A 20,860-nucleotide genomic window follows, 5' to 3' on the forward strand; every position below is an offset into this window, starting at 1 on the left:
ACAAAGAGGTTACAAAAAGTCTGGTAAACAGTGCGTTATTGTGGCTGACCGAATTGCTAGCTTCGGTGGTGCAAAATAACAGGGTCTCGACACACGTTTAAATTTTCCTTTTTCAGATAATGGTAGCATGTGATAAAGTGATAATAGCATATGTGATAAAAAAAATAGTGTTCCAAAGGGCGTTTTCGGTTTTGCATGAAACGAAACAGGGCATGCGCGTATCTGACAAACCATATTCACAGGTCAATACTGTAAAATTGCTATAATTAGGTGGTTACAAATACATAGTTTAACTGAAAAAAAGTTAGTTGGCTAAATAACTCGAAATGTTAACACATGTTTTCATTTTAATCAATATGAAAAAACAATTTAACCCCCCCCCAAAAAATGATTTAACCCAGTCCGCTGACGAGGACTGAAACATTTATTTGTACTTTTTTTATTTACACGTTGTTTGAAACTAACCTTTTTTCTTATTGCTCCTTTCAAATTCTGTTGGTCTTCCGAAATTGAACCGGTTGTAGCTATGTGCTCGCAAGTTTGGATTACAGCCGCAAAGTTAGTGACACTTTTTGGGGTTGGTTAACAGTTTCTTTACTTCACATACGCTAAATTATCAATACCAAACTATTAGGAAGGATTCAATAGGAAAAGCCTGTCATAATAATTTTCATTGATGATATTTTTTTCATTTTTAATTTTTTTGCTAAATATGTAAACCTTAATTTACTTGTTCAATACTTTGCGCGTAACACGTCTCGGCGGTTTTCTAATTGCAATTTTTTATTTAAAACGATCGACAAAAATAATGTTAAATAATAAGAAAATCGTGAGCAAGGTATTTTTAAAACGATTTAATTGAGATAGCACTTTTAAATTATCGGTATTTAAAATTTAGGCGACAAGCCCTTCAGAAACTATCTAGTTCTAAATTACACCGGTCAGTCACAGATTTAACTGCAGCTTGATAATGTTTCAGAAAATCCCAGACTATTTTTTGTCAGTCTTTTAAAAGAATAAATGCATCTGATTTAAACTAAATAATTGTGATAAGAAAGCGGCCGAAAATGGCATGTTACGCGCAAAGTACTGAACAGAATAATTAACGCTCGTTTACATATTTAGCAAAACAATAAAAAATAAAAAAAAATGAAAAAAATCTTGCGGTTGTTTTTACTTGTTGCAACCGACCGGTGTACGGGGCAAGTTGTACCAATTTTGTCAACTTCTTAAAAAAGGTAAAAAAATTGCTATGGACAAAATCTTTTTAAAGAACCTGCGGCAACTTATTGCTAAAAGATCGTATTTTTATATGGCGAATATTTTATTTCATTCTTTCAAAAGAAAAACAAGCCATTATATAATATGTCAAAATTGTATCAACCACCGCCGTTCTTCCCTACATATTTAGCAAAAAAATAACAAAAAATCCTAAAGATCTTATCCAATAAATATAAATCTCTTAAAACTAAACTGAGCTGCTTTACGAAATGCACAGACCACTGGCAACAAAAAAAAACTGACCAAAACACACACAGCGTGATACTGTAACCTCCACCGCCTTTGCGTTTGCACTTTATTGATTGGAAATACGCGCTACAACCGGGCGCCGGCGGTACACCAGATGAAAGCAGATCCAATTAACGGACCGCGTCACACACAAAACGAGGATTCTCTTCGGCGCATTGCTCAGCAGGTGCTGGTATCACCTGGAATGGCTGGCCAGTTGCAAATGCCATTTACGTACACGAGACCGGCCGCACATTCAATTCGTGTTTCCACGCCTCCCGAGCACTTGTAAAAGCTGGTGCAGCTCTCCGGGTTCGGGTAATCCCCGTCGGCTTTTCCCTCGCATGAGAATGCTGTTAAAGAGGAAAAAGTCGCTTAGATTTAAGCTTATTGTCCCCGGAAAAGCATTTTCCGTTATATGTACTTAGGTAAAGAAAAATGACCGAATTTTTATTGAAAATTTTAAAAATACATAAAAATGATTTATGCAGATATTTAGTTTGCCTATTTAACCATGACCAGTTAAGATTTTTCTTTAAATTCTGAACACTTGATAAATTAGAAGGACGCGCATACATATGTTTGTTAAACAGATAATAGCTTGCCGGCTTTGCTGCAAATAGCAGTTTGTTAAAAATGTGTTGAAGTAGCAACAGAACCAAATTTGGGGAAACGAATTTGTCTAAGTATAATTCAAAACGTGAAATTATACTTGCACCAAGAGGCGCATAAATTCCTTTAACTGATTTAAAACACAGTCTCAGTAGGGCTGATCGAATTGTGTTGAGGTAAGTTTGACCAGCTGTTTTTCTACCCTAATCGTTTTTGTATTTTTAATCTCACGAAGAATTGCGATTGAGCGGTTGGGCAACTCGTTTTAAAGCACATTAATCTTAGTAAAACATTTTCTTGTTTTGGGAAGCAGTAAGTTAAATTAGGACGTCTATTCCAGAATAATTGAAGTTACTTCAAGTTAAAATTTGACAAAAATTATTTTGCCCAAAACGGAGAATTTCATTGTTAATTAAAACTTGTGGGTCGAAAGGGAAGGAACTGCGAAACTTAAACCCAGCCTATCAACAAGGGTAACTTAACAACAAACAAAATTGGCAAACGATTCGTTGTAAAGATATCAACTGGTGACCAATTTGTTTTTCCTCATACTGTCGACCAAAGATGATTTACATTGGTGCTTCTATATCGAGAGGCGAGTTTAATGACGACAAAATCACAAATAGTTGTAGCGGCACACCAGTGTGCATCGAGAGTTTTTTCTAAGTGTTAAACTTTTATTTTGGAAAATTGTAATATAAATATGCATGTAGAGCAAGCTAACATGCGAATAAAAGGCAAACTATCCTTTGGAAAACTGATAATTTCAAAGCATTCATCTATTTCTGTCCTTGTGAAGTTACATATCGAGGGCGAGTGATTTTATGGCGTTGTTATTCTGCCAAAAATGTGCCCTGGTTTTTGTGCTGTTTAGTGTGCCGCCAGCTTGAAAAAATATAAGTTTTAAACCCCTGCCCTAGGGTCTTACATGGGGCGTTGGTGACTGTAGCAGTCTGGGTTGTGCTAACAGTCTCAGTGGTCGTATCAACGTTGGTGGTTGCCGACACAAAATTCGATGTCGTCATCGCTTCTGTAGTAGCCGGGAGTGGTCTGTCGCCACAGTCTACATTGTAAGGCCAATCGCAGCCTTCGGATACTGGGTTGTACAATAGCCCACTCTGCACGAACAAAACACGCCGACCATTAGCTATGAGTGAGACTCGCCGGCACAAAGTTTACGAAAAAAAATGTTTCATCAATTTTGTTTCAAAGGGCAAATGCGGCACGACCTAAACGGATATATTATCCACGACGAAACAAATAGTAAATTGCATTTTGCTTGATGGTATGCATGGTTAAAGAATTCCCATACTTTATAAAAAAAGAAGCCTGCAATTCAACGTAATCACAATAGTAAATGAATTCAAAATTAGGAATATTAAAACTACTTTAACGATTGGGCTGCCAAACCTGTTTAAAACTACTTTAACGATTGGGCTGCCAAACCTGTTTAAAACTACTTTAACGATTGGGCTGCCAAACCTGAACAACATTGACTCTAATTGATATTTTGCTCAAAACGACGTCGATGGTGTTCAATCAGTGTTTAAAAACTTTAATATTTTTATACAGTAGGAAAGAAACATTTATACAGTAGGAAGAAAAGGGATATATATACTTGGCTTCAAATTCTGAAATCGCCGTTTGTATAACCATAAAAATTTATGGTTGCATAAACATAAATGTAGTAATGCAGCATAAAAAAGACTTTCTATAACGGCAAATGCTTTGAATGCAATCTTACGCTGCAACGGCCGGGATGGGTCTCCTGGTTGGCGCACACGTAGTAGGTTTCACAATTGTTAGGATCGGGGTACATGCCGTTCGGCTTCGTTGTGCAGCTAAAGAAACAGTCCGGTCCTAAACGACGAAAGGAAACGTTAGTACGAAAATGTGTACACCAAAGTATATAACTTATGAATCAAATTAAAGATGCACAACCGTAAGTGTGTTAACAACTGCGATCTAGCCCTTCTGAAGCTGCTTTTTGATCAACGATTACGGCTTACGTATAATTAGTACATCGAAAGCCATCGCAGACTAACCAGAATCTGTCGATAAATGATGCAAGGCAGGCGCTAGAAAAACAACTTGCCTGCAGTGAGGTTTGAACTCACGACCTCCGGTCATACCAGGACCGTCGCTCTACCAACTGAATTGCACAGGCTCATAGAGGAGCGAGTCAAGAAACAAACATGGCACCATTGCCTGCTAAATCCTGTTCGTAAAACTTGCCTGCAGTGAGGTTCGAACTCACTACCTCCGGTCATACCAGGACCGTCGCTCTACCAACTGAATTGCACAGGCTCATAGAGGAGCGAGTCGAGAAACAAACATAGCACCATTGCCTGCTAAATCCTGTTCGTAAAACTTGCCTGCAGTGAGGTTCGAACTCACGACCTCCGGTCATACCAGGACCGTCGCTCTACCAACTGAGTTGCACAGGCTCATAGAGGAGCGAGTCGAGAAACAAACATAGCACCATTGCCTGCTAAATCCTGTTCGTAAAACTTGCCTGCAGTGAGGTTCGAACTCACGACCTCCGGTCATACCAGGACCGTCGCTCTACCAACTGAATTGCACAGGCTCATAGAGGAGCGAGTCGATAAACAAACATAGCACCATTGCCTGCTAAATCCTGTTCGTAAAACTTGCCTGTAGTGAGGTTCGAACTCACGACCTCCGGTCATGTCGGGATCGTCGCTCTACCAACTGAGCTACACAGGGAGGAGCAAGTCGAGAAACAACCATACGCCAATGCTTGTTACATTCTGTTAGTACAAGCAACTTCACATTGAAGAAGATCTACAGTACCATGTTATTAATTAATAAAAGATACACACACATATATGTGTTAGCGACTGTTATCTAGCCCTTCTAAAAAAACGTGTTGCGTATTCTGTGTTAAGTCTGTCTGCTTGCCTGCGGCCAGGTAAACAATCTAACGCAAATAAATCGTGACAAATAGACGGCTCTCACCTTCGCAGCGTGTGAACGTCGAGGTCCTTTGAGTGGTGGTTGTAGTCACCGTGTTGTTGCCGCCGCTAGTGGTGGAAATGGGATCGGTAGGCGTCGTCGAGCTCGTATCAGCGGTACTGGAAACGGGGTCGGTGGGCGTGAAAGTGGGCGTTGGGCCATCGAAGGGGCAGTCGATTTCCAATGGCGGATTGGTAGCATCGGGGTTGGGCCACCAGGTCACTGCCGTTGTGGTTGGCCTTACGTGGCAGTTCGGGCTCATCTCGTTGGTGAGTTCGTAGTAGATGGTCCTGCAAAAGGTCGCGAATCACCAGTGTTGTAGCTAAGTGGTTAAAAACGGTTCACGTCTAAGTTAGGTCGCTTTTGTCTAAAAAACGCAAGTTAAATCATTTCCCAGTGTGGTAAACAAGTCATTTTGAAATGACTTAAGTCCTGACGAAGTCACTTGAACAACACTTAAGTCCAAGTCAAGTCCCAGTTCAAGTCATCGGTTGCCTAAGTCAAGTCCCGGTCAAGTGATTATGAGAGCAAGTTAATTTCAAGTCATGTCATTGTCATAAAAGTAAACTATTAAACGATTAAAGTTTGTAAACTTAAGTTTTTTGGTCAAACGACTTAAGTTAAGTTAAGTCAAGTCATTTGAAAACAGTGGCTTAAGTGCACTTAAGCCAAGTCAATGACTTAAGTTATTGCAACACTTTTATTTCGACCTAAATACTTTAGTCTATAGTTTAGCAATGAAAATATTTTAGTCAAAACACCACTATACAAGTTTCTCTCTGCTATCTATATGAGTTGCTGAAGTATATATATTCACTTACTGGGAAATAACTTAAAGGGCAAGAAACATTTAAACCAAGAGGTAAGAACCAAAGAACTTGTCAAATGTTTTTATCAACAAAATAAATAAACCAATAGCCTAACTGGTTCATTCAACTTAGGCTTCAGCTTGGCATCACCAATGTGTCAAATTTACATGCAGCCTTTAAGTTTACATATATTTATTTAATTTAAGTTTGGGAAAATGGTTGGAAAGCGCTTATATCGTTATCCCCCTGCATCAAGTTTCGAAGTTTAATAAAAAAAATTGCTTGCGTTGAATGCAACTTCTTAAGGTTGTAGTTTTTCGCGAAATAAAAAATCCTTTGTCATACCTTTAGTGTCTTCGGCTCTACACAGACGTGTAATTAAATTACATAGAGCCCCGACAAATGAACTGTAGCTACCAGGTATATTATTAATCATTATAGCTCATCTGGTATTTTTAGTTGTCCAACGTTTTCGTTAGGATTAATGGCAGCGAACGATCGTGCATAACCCCAACATAACAAGTAACATATGTAGCTAATTTTACTGGCACAAGGCCTATTAAGCATTGTGGTATTCTCGCTGAAAACGTTTTTTTTTTACATCAGTTGGTTTAGAACAGGGGTGTCCAACTCAAACACGTCGACGTGCCAAATTTTATCTTGTAACTTCTTCCCGTGCCAAAGTTTGGCAACTATTTTTTTTTTGTAATATTAAAAGCGCTTTCATACAATAAAATAAAAAAAACAGTATAGTGTAATGTCAGAAGTAATTGTTTGTTGTCGTAATTCCTGGAATTGTTTTGTATTGTGAATAAACAAAGACAATTGACGGTATAACAAATTTAGCTTTTTTGACAATTGGCTGTATTTTGGGGGTGCTTGCGTGCAATTTTTTATTAGGTCGCGTTTCACATTTGGCACGCGTGCCTCATGTTGTACACGCCTGGTTTGGAATAAAACGGTCGAAGCAACAATAAACAGCCCTTCAAAACATCCAGATTTACTGCTCCCTGTATACCTGAGAATCGGATATCTCCCCTGACCACATATGTTTTGGAAATCATCGTTGTCGTATGCCCACACCATGATTCCTCCAAGCCCTCTGTTTTTCATGTAGTTCACCTGAAATGAACGAAACGCAAACTGTGATGACCAACACTCTAACACAGGGGTTCTTAACCTTTTTTTACCGCGAACCCCTAATTTTTTTTTGCTTCGCATGGACCCCGGTAGACAAGAAATGCTCCAAAATGACGTCATAAATTGACGTCACAAATTAAATAGACTTCATGACTCTGTTATTTCGGTCCGAAAAATGTGAGTCTAACTATACATTCAGTGCAAAACCGTTTAATTTTTAATTAAATTGTTTTCTTTTAAACTTTAATTACTTTAAGTATACACTATTTTTGTAATTAGGCTTTTATGGACCCCTAAAACTAGTTCACAGACCCCCAGGGGGTCCATGGACCCCAGTTCAAGAACCCCTGCTCTAACAGTTGAGGAAGGTGTTTACTATTTTCAGCCAATTAGCGATGCGAGGTTGAATCGACAAACGGGCATCAGCAGGTACTGCAACACGTTGTAATGACTTAAGTCAATGACTTGACTTAAGTGCACTTAAGTCACTGTTTTTAAATGACTTGACTTGACTTAAGTATTTTGGGCAAAAAGACTTGACTTGACTTAAGTATTTTGGGCAAATGACTTGACTTGACTTAAGTCATTTGGACAAATGACTTGGGTTAAAATAAATTGTTTTAATTAAGCAATTAATTATAAAATTGCGTTATTTAGCCCAATCTTTGCACATAAAAGAATTTGCTTGTTATATGCTGCTTTTAATTTATTTTTGACTTGAGTTGCTCATAATAATCGGAGGAGTTTGCCGGTTTTCATAATTTAAAGTTTTATTTTTTTGAGGGCTGGACTTGAAGTTGACTTGTTCTAATAATGACTTGACTGGGACTTGGCTTGGGCAACCGATGACTTGGACTGGGACTTGACTTGTTATTTATTCAAAAAGACAAGTTATTTTACGAATGACTTGACTGGGACGTAAGTCATTTCAAAATGACTTGTTTACAACACTGCTGCAACATTATGGCTTGGAATAGAAAAATAGACCTAATACAGGGGTTCTTAAACTGGTGTCCATGTACCCCTTGGGGGTTTGTAAACTAGTTTTAGGGGGTCCATGAAGGCCAAATTGAAATATAAGTGTAAATATATTTGGGAAGTAATCATTTTTTTAAAGAAAACAGTTTGATTAAAAATAAAACGGTTTTGCACTGAATGTATTTTAGACACTATTACACGTTCACATTTTTGGACCGAAATCAGCAGATTAAGAAGTCTATTTGTACTATGACGTCAATTTATGATTTTCTTTGCCTATACCGTGGTCCACGCGAGGCTAAAAGAGAATTTAGGGGTCCACGGTAAAAAAAGTAACAAACCCTGACCTAATAGGTATACTGTTATATCTTTTGTATACTTGGGCCGATTTTAGTCTACGGGTAAGATGGTTGTTATGTTTGTTTTATTTGGCTCCATAGAGCTATTCGTAACTTTTTGTTTTAGGTTTTGTGAAAGGTTTATTTAGTAGCTTTTAAAGTTTGCGTAAAACAGCCATTTATTAGAAAAGTTGTCAGTTGAAGGCAGGGTTTGGAGCAGTCGTAAATGTTAAACGGCTCCGGCTCCAGCTCCGGAGCTCTCTTTTATCATAGGTTAGCTCCAGCTCCAGCTCCCGAGCTTATTGATACCACTACTCCGGCTCCAGCTCCGGCTCCATTACGTCAAAAACTGAGGTTTAAGGCTGAACGCTTAATTTGCAATATCTAGCGTTTAAAAATATTCACAAACGAAACACCGCAATGGTTAATTAGAAAAGGTGCGCAAAAGAGGCAACAATTCCTAATTTCGGAAAAGTTGTTGTTAAATTATGTGAATTCAGCTTTTAGTGGAAGGCTGGAAGCATTGCATCTTATGAAATACATCGGAGCCGGAGCTATTTTTTTTAAACAACTGGCTCCAGCTCCTGCTCCAGCTTCATTTAAATTTCACGTATAGAGCTCTGGCTCCAGCTCAGGCTCCGTTAAAAATGTACGGCTCCGGGGCTCTGGCTCCAAAGCCCTGGTTGAAAGTTTGATGGCATTTGAAATGGATTATTTAGCATAATATGTTTTTACCTTCGTGGTAATGGATGCCTTGTCGTCGTAGGATATCCACTGATCGCCGTATACCAGAGCAGGGGCCATCACATCCTCATTATAAATTACGGTTCCGCTGGAAACAAGCGGACAGATCTGAATAAACCACCGCGGTTTAAATATTTGATGTAACGCGTTTTATGGGTAGACGCTGGTGAGTGGAAGTGAATGTTTAATTAATCGGGGCAAAATATTCCTATGGAAATAAAGGATATACATAAAAAATATAAAATAAGTGTGGACAGACATAATGTATGCTGTGCGATTCAAATTCAATCTTAGAACCCATGACTCCACTTCCTTAGCGTATTGAGCTTATACGTGTCCCCAACCTCACCAAGGCCACATAGTCTTGCTTCTCACTACCCTTCCTCAGTCTCCCTGATATACAAAACTGTTTCACAACAAAAGTACAGTGGTCTTATACATAGGAGAATTGTCTACATTAGGGCTGGGCAAACTGTGGCTCGCGAGCCGCATGCGGCTCTCTGGCATATTTTTTGTGGCTCTTCTAGTTGAATCGTAAAATTCCCAAAAGATTTTAAACGCTCACAAGAGTACCGTTTATGAACGTCTTTATTTACGTTTATGAACGTCTTTATTTTTCTTTATTTCGGCCATCATTTCGTTTATGATGTAACAGTAGACATAGAATACGAAGAGTTAGTCAACAAAAGACCGATATTGTACTTGTTATTTTGTTATCACCGTTCTTATTATTGTGCTAATTATTACCGTTGCTGAACTTGCATTGTTTACCGTTTTTGTATTGAAATAATTTTGAGGCTTTCTGGTACTTGTAGGCTATTTTCTGCAAATGGCTCTTCCAATGAATACATTTGCCCACCCCTGGTCTACATATTGAAAATAAGTTATGTCCAATAATACCGGATCGTAGTCGATACCAGAAGTCCAGTGGTGGTATCGGTAGCCTACTACTAACATACCAAGGTGGTATAGGTGCTGATCTGCGTTTCAGACATGATTTGCTATGAAGTGCAAAGATTTTGACCCTAAGGTACTTATTAAAAAGTAATAAAAACGACCTAGGACATAACTTGACCTGGTGTGAAAGCGAATGTTACCCTAATAACGTGAAAAACATTTCCTTTGAACGTTTTAATTTAATCTATTTTGGTTGCCTTAGCCCATTAATAAGGTTTTGTATCTGAATGCATCGCAAAACGTTGTGTCAAAATGCCGGATATTATTGGCATTAGTATAAATTGTTTATCGTCGTCAGTTACTACTTATACCATTTACTCACTGCGTTTGACGTACACAACGAAATCATTGAATTACCTCGTAATAGGCAAGAAATCCCGCCTCTCTTGTATAAGTTCCAGCTGCACCGGGGCCGTCACCTGTTGCGTTGTAGCCATAATCGTTAACGGGATCGACAAGAGTGTAGGTTCTGTGCGACACAAAGAGATCATTATTCAGGCATGAATCGATTATAAACGAGTATTTAAACTGTTGCTACCAGGCTTAAAAAAAACAGCTCCTCTGGTAATTGTAATTCTTTACCAACGTTTCGGCAACCTAGGCAAGTCGCTTTCGTCAAGGTGAATGACACTGAACTTCAGGGTGTATGACACTGAACTAAAGAATTACAATTACCAGAGGAGCTGTTTTTTGATTTATATAACCGAGTATTGCTCATCCAGCAGTTTTATTATAAACAATGTACGTTTCGACATTCTATACAAGACGCCTTTATCAGGATAATGCTATATCTTTGTATGACTTTTTTGGTTATACATTATGCCTGGCAGCAATAGCTTATTTTATGATTGGATTGTATTAGTGGGGACTGGGATCTGAAATAAGGCTGCAAACTGTAAATCATTAAGGTGGAATAGAAAAAGGTAATTACTTACTCTGTATTGTGGGGGTATGAGTTATATTACATCCTAGTTGTGTTAGGTAAATGGATGGAATATATACTGTAGAGTGCGAACCGGACTCTGGTCTCAAACAGATCGGTAAATTTGGCCGAGTTTCACCCTCTGATCCTGTGTAGCTAAACTGGTAAAGTGACGGTCCTGTTTGATCTCACCTTCCATAAGTGGGAACCCCGAGAACAAGTTTCCTTGGCTCGCAGCCTCCATCCAACCAAATGTTGACCGCATCGTGCTAAATGTTAAAAGGAACACCGGAATTAAACGACGCAAATAATGATTCAGCCAGAAAGTTAAATTTACTTGTATGGAGTGGAGTGTTGCTCGGTAAAGGGAATTTGACGTCAAATTGAGTCAATTTGTACTGACTTGCGCATTCCCTATAGCACAGGGGCGGATCAGTATTATTGTTTGGGTCAGGGAACATAAAAAAAAATGTAGGTATGACGTCACTAAGTAATAATAGGCAAAAATTCAGTATAGGGAGGGGGCTGGCCACATTCGGTTCCGCTCGTGGCCCATATTTTTAATTTACATGTTGAAATAATTTATTAAACTTGCAAAATTAAGCACTTCATTTTGTTTGTAGGCTTTTAGGCGACTTTTGCTAAAGTTTTTTGTGTGTTTTTATAACAATTAGCTATTTGAACGTTTCGAATAACTCTTTATTCATTTACAACATAAAGAGTTATTCGAAACGTTCAAAATGATACCTACTTCTAGATGGGCTTTGATATATTCTTATTACGTCTTACTTTATTTATGCTCCAAAATTTGCTATTTGTACTACAGGTCAGTGAAATGCCCAGCTCGGTTGCTTTTGCTAAGAACTGTTTTATTTTAGTACTTATAGATACATTTACCCTATCATCAATTGAACTCCTTTCCCATATATTATCGTTTTCATTTTTTACCAAGCAAACACGCCAGCGTCAAAGTTCCAGGTCAACATTATTCAAACATAATATGATACAGCAGCCAAAGCGTACTGATAAGGTTAAATTTCTTTAAACCGAGGTTACCTGGCAGAAAAAAAAAACTTCAGCAAAATTAAATTCACAAAACACGCTAAACCGAAGCACAAATATAGGCATACAACTTTAAAAAGACTCCTTATCAAGCCTTGTTTACAACAGTTGAGGAGATATGTGTTAAAAAAACCTTCTGGCATGCATACAATATAGGTATTTGGTAGACGTGAGATTTTTGGCACATATGTTCATTTTGGCGTTTACCTTAATATTTACCCGATCCCAACTTGATTTCGGTGTTCATCCCCCCCGTATAACCCCTTCAACCCCCAAATTTTAGATTAATCAAAATTAGTTGTGATTGGGTCTCAAACCAACCAGAATGAAAAATCATTTCTAAAAATATTTCTATTTTTTTATATTTATGAGGTATAATTTGTTGAAGTTAAATAAACAAAAGCTTACGACGTTAAAGTTCGCTGCCTCGGGAGCGCCTGTGTTTCCGTACAGCGGGGCGTTGTGGCCTGTGAAGTCTTCCCATGAACCTCCATGGAAATCGTACGTCATGATGTGAACAAGATCTAGGATACTACAAGAAACAATAACCACTGTACGACTGCAGTAGTAAAAGGGCACGCCAGTCCAGTCTATACAAGACACCTGGAGTTCATTTTTGAAAATGAAAATACTTATACATGTCGAGCTACCTTCTGTCTAACTTACGGTTATAAACGGTAATTTGCTGTTTACGGGCAGGCGTTTTTCCAAAGCTGACGTTATGCCAATTTTTAGTGGGCATTTATAATTAGGTCACAGCCACTTTTCGAATTCGATGTTAAGATTGTCTCATATGCAGTTGAAGCTTAGCTGCACACTTGTTTTACGACCTTCCTTCTTTCCCACACGTCCCACAAACAACAATAAATAAGCAGGACTTTTAATCAAATATAGGTGCGGCGCAAAACCGCTTGACACTGTTTTTGAGAAAATCGATCTTACGCCCAATAAAAAAAAATCAAAAAAAAAATCAAAATAAATCTCGGAAGTTAAGCAACGTCGGGATTGATTAGTACTTGAATGGGTGACTGCCTAGGAATACCAATTGTCGTAGGCAAAATATGATTTAAAAAACAAAAACACCCGGGTATTGGAGGACCAGAGTTACTTACTTGCAAACTGCCTCAATCTCGTAACCCTTCTCGATTGTTGCGTCCCCGGCAGCTACTGCAGAGGTCAGGATCAACCTCGGCCTTCCGGTCACTTCCGCCTCATATACAAACTCTTCCATGAGGATCTGTAAAAAAATAACCACAATATAGTACAACGAAAGCCATCGCATACTCTTCCAATCTGTCAATCAATGATGCAAGCAGGGCCGGATACACGGATTCGGTGAGTTTGCAAAAGCTTTCGGTGTACTTATGATACGTAATTAAGCCGCAATCGCTGGTTTAAAATCAGCTTTAGAAGGGTTAGGTTACAGTTGTTAACACACATATGTGTGTGTATTTTTCCTTGTCCAATATAGGTAGAGCCGGACTGAAAATACCGGACTGAAGACAAACCCAAACTGATTCCATTGCTATAGTACACCCTCGAATTTTGCTTTGCTAATAAGTTACAACTTATAGTTTCGTAGCAATAATACCGAAAACATTAGTTTTTTTCTATTTTAAGTCGACGCCTTATTAGTGGGGTTCTTCACATGATCCGATATTAGTATTTACCTTGGTTTTATTTATTTTGCTTTGATTTTAAATTCACTATTTGATGTGAAACCATAACACCCAAGGCTGTTTTATCAGCTGTTGATTTGGATATTTTTGTCGTGATTTTATATTACAAAAAATTAAAGAAATCGCACGGAAAGGCACGGAAGCGTAAGCTCACATGGAAACGCTTAGGTTTAAGGAATAGGCATTCTTTTCGTGTCGAAGCGAGGATATGTGGTCGACAAGTTAGCGTGTGCGATATCCTTGTTAAGCTAGGACCTCCTCAAACTTATAGTGCTGCCCAGACTCCGTACTTATAGTATTCTTACTTATGTCATTCTTTGGACGGAAGCCGAACGGATCAGAGTCATTTTGAGCACAACTCTTATGGTGAGGGACAGCTGTACAGTGTACATCAATGCCTACACGTAGCGTGCGATGTACATTTATGCTTGCCGTATACCGACTACCACACTGTTCAATGTTCTTACTCGAGAAAGTGATTTTAAACCTTATCTTTAGCAGTTTCGAGCCCCGAACTAACTGTGTGATATATATTCAACAACGGCGGAGTTTGACAAAGTAGGCCGCAGGGGCAAGCAGTCGCTTTCCTATCGAGCGTGGGAAATCGGCCACGCGCCCCCCAGTGATGTCATATACCCGCCCCCGGAGCGAATTAGCGCCGGGACAGTCGGCACGATTCCCACGCCAATGTTGCGAAGACGCGATGGCGCTTTTTGTAGAAACTTTTCGCCTACATCGATCGGAGCACGTAAAGGTCAACATTATGGTAGCTGATGCGGGCCCAAGGGTTAATAAATACATTGTTGTACGAACTCCAGTTATAAGATCGAGATAAGAACAACATTAACTTAGGAATAAAACACGTCTTGGAATGAGACCAAAATAGGACTAATATACCTAATAGTCGTAATAACGTATAAATCGGAGTCCAAAAACCGTCGGAATAATACCTAAATGGCCAGAATCAGGCCTATACAACATTTTTCCTAACCCCAACCCCCTTAAGTACAGCACTAACTCCCCGACAGAATTCAATCTTAACCCATTATCTAACCCCACCCATTACCCACAATAAACCCAAACAAGGCCAAAAATCCGGTGTTAAAACAAAGGCACCCTAACGGCGCAGGTCAAACTAGGGCGCCCAAACGCCGATACCAGATCGGCCGATGCCAGACCCATGGCCCCCGATTGTCCCATACCCACTACCTACGGTTTCATTATTTTGGCTATTTAGGCCTTATTCCGGCAGATAGGTCTTATTCAGAAGATTTTGGTCTTATTCTGTTTTCGAAATTACTGCGTATAAATTTGGCTTTATTGTCTCGTTGGTCTTAATGTCATGATTTTGCAATATTTTTCTGCTATAAGTATTGTTGCTTTTTAGGTCTTTTCGTGTGTTCCCTGGTGCACGATGGCTTTGGCACCTTACATAGACGATCTTGTCGAATTAGCACCAGACAGGCGAATTGACAGGGCTTTGTCGATTGTTATCCATCAGATTTAAAGGCAGATATATGTACACCGGTATTTAAAATTCGCCAACTGGCAGCCTGATGGAAATGCTTACTTTCAAACGATGCACAGTTTGTTACCTCACAGAGGCGCGTAAACTTCGCTTTGTCCTCGGGAGGCGAACCCCTCGATCCAGGGTATTCCCAGTCGAGATCCAGACCATCGAATCCCCACTCCCTGAGGAAGATGACCGAAGTGGTGGCAAAGTGCTGTCAAGAAAATGGTTTAAGGTTTTAGTTGGGCGGCAATGTTACACACAAGTCTTGTGAAATGACGACCCTGAACCTCTATATACATAACTTTAAATAGTTTTTTGTTTTGTTTTTAAAGGATGATCTAAAGCCTTTTGTACATCACATTTAAAAATGATTTGACATTTTATTAAAATGAAAATGAGGTGTTTTAAAGTTGTTGACCTGCCGGCGCAATTCAGGCCAATTACATGTTCAGTTGTCTGAAACGGCGTTTTTGGATTGCATTACCTTATTTAACAAATATTAAAAAAACATGTTACAAAAAAACATGAGCCACATTGCACGCGAGCGAAAAAAAAGCAAGCTTGTTTGTGGCGCTGTTCTTGCTTTTGCCCGCATACCTTTATGGCGCAGAGACAACTGTATAAAAAGAAGTAGTTTTAAATCCAAAGAAAGGTATGCAAAGTACCCTTGCAATGTGCATGGAAAAAACATGGAAAACAGTGCTGTACATGAGAAACTGTATAGGTATGTCCTTACCCGCATTGTATTTTCGTCTATACAAACGGCCGTGAATCGTTCTGTTCCGAAGTTCCAGCCTCCAACAGCAGCAGTTATGAGCAGTTCGGGGTTGCTCTGCTTCCAAGCAACAGAAGCTGCAATCAACTTATCTCCGTTCCACTCGCGCAATTTAAGCTGAAAAAACAAGCTGGGTTTGGTAGGGCCCGGGTTCGATTCCCAGTCGAGACAGATCGTTTGTTGCTTGAGAAAAATTCGTATAACTTTGTTGTAGAGGTCGCCCGGAGCACCTTAGCAATGATTGTGAGTTAAACCAATCTTAAAATTTAAGCTAAAAAAAACAAGCTAGGTTTGGTAGGGCCCGGGTTCGATTCCCAGTCGAGACAGATCGTTCGTTGCTTGAGGGAAATTCGTATAACTTTGTTGTAGAGGTCACCCTGAGCACCTTAGCAGTGACTGTGAGCTAAACCAATCTTAAAATTTAAGCTGAAAAAAAACACGCGGTGGTTGGTAAGGCCCAGGTTCGATTCCCGGTGGAGACAGATCGTTTGTTGCTTGAGAAAAATTCGTATAACTTTGTTGTAGAGGTCACCCTGAGCCCCTTAGCAGTGACTGTGAGCTAAACCAATCTTAAAATTTAAGCTGAAAAAAATACGCGGTGGTTGGTAAGGCCCAGGTTCGATTCCTGGTCGAGACAGATCGTTTGTTGCTTGAGAAAAATTCGTATAACTTTGTTGTAGAGGTCACCCTGAGCCCCTTAGCAGTGACTGTGAGCTAAACCAATCTTAAAATTTAAGCTGAAAAAACACGCGGTGGTTGGTAAGGCCCAGGTTCGATTCCTGGTCGAGACAGATCGTTCGTTGCTTAAGGGAATTTCATATAACCTTGTTGAGGTCGCCCGTAGAACCTTCTCAATGAATGCGAGCTAAGACCAATCTTTAAAGGAGCAAGAGCAATAAATTATGATCCCTTACGGCCAGCATAATAAATATAAACTTTTAAGGGGCACGAAATACTCCAGGTGGTCTTTACTATTGAACTTATTTGTGGACGCGATAAAATTAGGTCGCGATAAAATGCAACTACCCACCACCGGTATTTTTAGGGCAATACTCTAAAAGAGTAAATTTTTCTCCAGTTGATATTTCAAGATAATTGCGGCAATTGCAGCTTCAACATTTTCCAGGCAGAAGACGGACCAAGAATAACAGCAATAGCTGCTAAACCATGATTGCTCAAGATTGTCGGAATCTTTTTCTCGCTGTTGCGGTCTTGCAACATCTTTAGCCGTTAGTAATTATACTTAAGGAATTCTAAATTCAAACACTCAGTACCCCAATGGGTTTTAAACATTCGTGCATTTCATAGGCGCCGGTAACCACGCTATTCACCTGGCGACTATGTGTATGACTTTAGCATGTGAGATCATGCGATTATCGTGGAGATGGGCGAAATTATTTCATTATTATATTACTGTAAGGGATTCTTATTATTGTGGTTATAGTTAATATTAGCGTATTTGTTGCTATGTATTGCTGCAGTTTTAAAGATATATTCTATGATAAGGGAAAGTGTTATGTAAAAGTATTTGATTTGTTGTTGATTGTTTAGTCGATAATGTATGTAAATTATTGCAATGCGCAAGCTGGTTGTTGTTGTCAATAATTAATAATGGTAATTACGTTTCTCGGTATTTTTGAGAATCAGGCAGATGGTCTTACTGAGGCAGAACATTAGCGCTAAGATTAAATATACCAGAACTCACGCTAACTTGTTATTCACGATAAATATAAGGTGGTAAAACTCGCTTAGTTTATAAAGTGACTTATCAAATTGAAGATACCTCGTTGTTGGTTCCGATCTCGACGAAGGAATAAGGGAGATGAGTACAAAGAAACGGGTCCAGGTCAGTAGGCATAAACTTTCCCTCGCCGGGCCGGTATTGCGACCAGTTGGTGTAGTAGCATACCCTGGCATAATCGAAATCCCCCTCATCTCTGGGCAAACCTGAAGATACAATAGGCCAGGGGTTCTTAAACTGGGGTCCATGGACCCCTTGGGGGTACGTGGACTAGTTTCAGGGGTCCATGAACGCCTAATTCAACTATTAGCGTATATTTAGGAATCAATTTTTCAACAAAAAAGTAGGTTATATATAAAAAAAAAATAAGAAAATAAAACGTTTTTGCACTGAATATATTTAGACTTCGTTTCATTTTACATATTTAGGACAGGAACAGAAAATTTCTGAAGTCTGTTTGTATTATGACGTCATATTTAAAAATTTCTTGCCTACACTGGTCCATGCGAAGCAAAAAAATATTTTTAGGGGTCCACGGTAAAAAAAGTTTAAGAATCCCTGCAATAGGCTGCAATATACAACGTTGTTCAAAGTGCAAGACCATCACGAATGCTTTATTGACGCTTCTATTAAGCTACAATACCCGAATCATTGAGAATGGAAAACACGACAATGAAAAGTGGAACACGGCGTTCATAAGGAGTTTCCACCGTATTTTGGCCAACCTGGAGTTGATATTCGGTGATGGAAAACCGAAACATGATTTTCTGGGTTGCCCGTGTTATGGGTTTAGCTTTCTGGCCGGGGTTGGCATGTCACGCCAAAATTGGTCCGGCCAAAATCGGTTTGGTCGTAATCAAGCGCCAAAACTGGTTCAGTTTTGGCCCCGGACCAAATTTCGCGTTACAGGCAAACCTTGTGCTTTAGTTTGATTGGCATGGTACGTTTGCAAATCACGCGGCACGCTTTACGGTAAAAGTACGGGGTGGACAAATCCGTACGACGTTCGCTGGTAACCGTTTAGAAATCAAGCTTCTGATAATAATAAATAATGCCTTAAATCTGAATGGAGTTGATTCCCACTGCAGTGAGGATTCCTTTCTTTTAACTATACCTTGGGCTATTTTTCTTTTAAAGTCATAAATCCTAGTCATTTAAAGGAGAAACCAAAGAAAGGAAAGTCTAAGGAATATTTGCTCCTTTTTGAAGTCATAGTAGTAATTTACGTGTTAGGGCGAGGGGATATCTTCATATTTACACATTCATTTTCCATTAGTTGGGATATTGTCTTTTAACTAGTTACTTTACTTGTTAGATTTTAACAGCAGGGATTTTAAATGAATCGACACTCTTTTCACGGGATAGAAAAACAGTAGCTCCCATAAAGTAGACAGCATATTCAGATATTTAAACGGTATTTTTACCTTTTTCATCGCTGGGTCGCGCAACGGCGGCAACAATCAGTGACAAAAAGAGGACAATCTTCATCTAAATTTAACATAAATAAAGTAATTTAAATCGCTGTTACAAAATTGCAAAAAAAACGAAAATACTTTCGTTAACAAATCGTTTACGGTTAAACTTGAATATAAAAAGCAATGCTAAGTTGTTTTGTTAGAAAGCCAAAGTGTGCTTAAAATAATCTAGCTTACGAGTTCTTCAAATATAAAATATAGGCTAATGTACAACTATAAATTAAACATAACCTAATAGTTTTACCTTAGTTTGTTCTCCCGATTCGACAAATTTTGAACAGCTCTCAGTTTCTTTAAAATACAAAGAAAAAAATAAGTTAGACACCTTATAGAGGAGCAATGTAGCAGGTTCAAGCTGACTTGGGCAAAATTGCGAAAGTAATTTTTTTTAAATGAGTCTCCAGTGACCGGCGATATTTATACGTCGAAAGGGGCCTCAAGCGTTGCATCGACGGAAACACAAGTTTATTGGAATTAGGAAGAAGTTTATTGGAATTAGGAAGAAGAAGCAATTCTCAATGCAAAGCTTATATATTGTTGCCAAAACAACGAACACAATTTTACGAGAGCTGCCGGTGTATTGCGTCAAATGCTGGTCATTGCTTGACGCAAAACGCCCCATTCAGCCGTCAGCTAAACGTTCGTGTTTTACGTTTTGTTTAACTGGCGGTTAGCCCAGCAAGCGCTTATGTTTTCTCATGTCAAAGGCTATCAAACGTAATTAATAAAACTAGACGGAGATATGCAGAGGGGATGACACCCCTTGTTGGTTTTGTTTTAGGAGGCCTGAGGTAACGTGTAAATGCCAAAGGGAAAAAAAATCTCATCCGTCAGGTGCATCATATAAGACAAATTGAATCATAAATCATATCCTGAAAAACAGTTCAATTTTAATCTAAAAACATTTGAGAAATACACTCTTGCCTAAAGGGTTATTATAGGACTGTGATTTTATAAGTGTGCCTTGTTTGTTGGTAATTACTACTTTAGCTGGGATAGATCACAATACGGTATACACCATCCGTGTGGTTTCAATGCGACAGTTGCATCTAGGATTTTTTCCATTTTGCAATAAGCGTTTTTTTTTTCCTTTTTCTATCGTATACTGTTGCGCTCTTTAATTTTTTTTATACCGGAGAATACCACCAATTATGATTTATTTAAAATTTCCCGCAAACAACAACAGGTGTTTAGCCTAAGACATTTAACAAAGTTAAAAGCACACGTTCATGAAATATTTGGTTTATCGTAACGTCGTTTTGCGTGAGCCAGGGATACAATAAGACTTGGTTTTCCTTACTGAGAATCGTAATAGAATTATGAAATAAGAAATGGGCATCATTTTGAACATCTCAAATAAAAAAGTTATTCGAAACGTATAAAATGATACCTACTTCTTTATGGGCTTTGATATTCCAAACCTAAATGACTATAGCTATTAAATAAGATACACTGTCACTGTAGCAAAGCAAAGGGAGCTAATAAAGGCTCTATAGTCCACCTTACCTCTTTCGAAGACGCCAGCTTCTAATTTTCCCCGTAATGTTCGTAGCCCATTTTAAGCCACGGCCTCTTGTTGACTTTTAGATAAGGGCCGACAATTGACATTCGGCTCTGGATCTACCGGTAA

The 20,860-nt window shown here is 38.9% G+C and overlaps 1 protein-coding gene and 1 non-coding gene across 2 annotated transcripts; both read right to left on the reverse strand.

The window, feature by feature from the left end:
• Positions 1 to 1,689: 1,689 nt before the first annotated feature.
• On the reverse strand, positions 1,690 to 18,516 carry LOC146157409 (chitinase-3-like protein 1). Its single transcript, XM_083388207.1, has 14 exons — positions 18,399 to 18,516; positions 17,798 to 17,961; positions 15,976 to 16,131; positions 15,322 to 15,450; positions 13,160 to 13,284; positions 12,456 to 12,579; positions 11,178 to 11,254; positions 10,421 to 10,532; positions 9,098 to 9,214; positions 6,925 to 7,028; positions 5,101 to 5,387; positions 3,866 to 3,981; positions 3,050 to 3,239; positions 1,690 to 1,883 (listed from the first exon to the last, which is right to left on the reverse strand). The coding sequence occupies exons 1-14, from the start codon at positions 18,514 to 18,516 to the stop codon at positions 1,690 to 1,692; spliced, it is 2,013 nt and encodes a 670-aa protein (XP_083244333.1).
• Trnat-ggu (transfer RNA threonine (anticodon GGU)) lies at positions 4,494 to 4,568 on the reverse strand. Its single transcript has one exon. It is a non-coding gene; the product is annotated as a tRNA-Thr (tRNA).
• Positions 18,517 to 20,860: the final 2,344 nt, after the last annotated feature.

This window comes from Ascidiella aspersa, chromosome 4 (assembly GCF_963924565.1).
Source record: "Ascidiella aspersa chromosome 4, kaAscAspe10.2, whole genome shotgun sequence".
Taxonomy (NCBI): Eukaryota; Metazoa; Chordata; class Ascidiacea; order Phlebobranchia; family Ascidiidae; genus Ascidiella; species Ascidiella aspersa.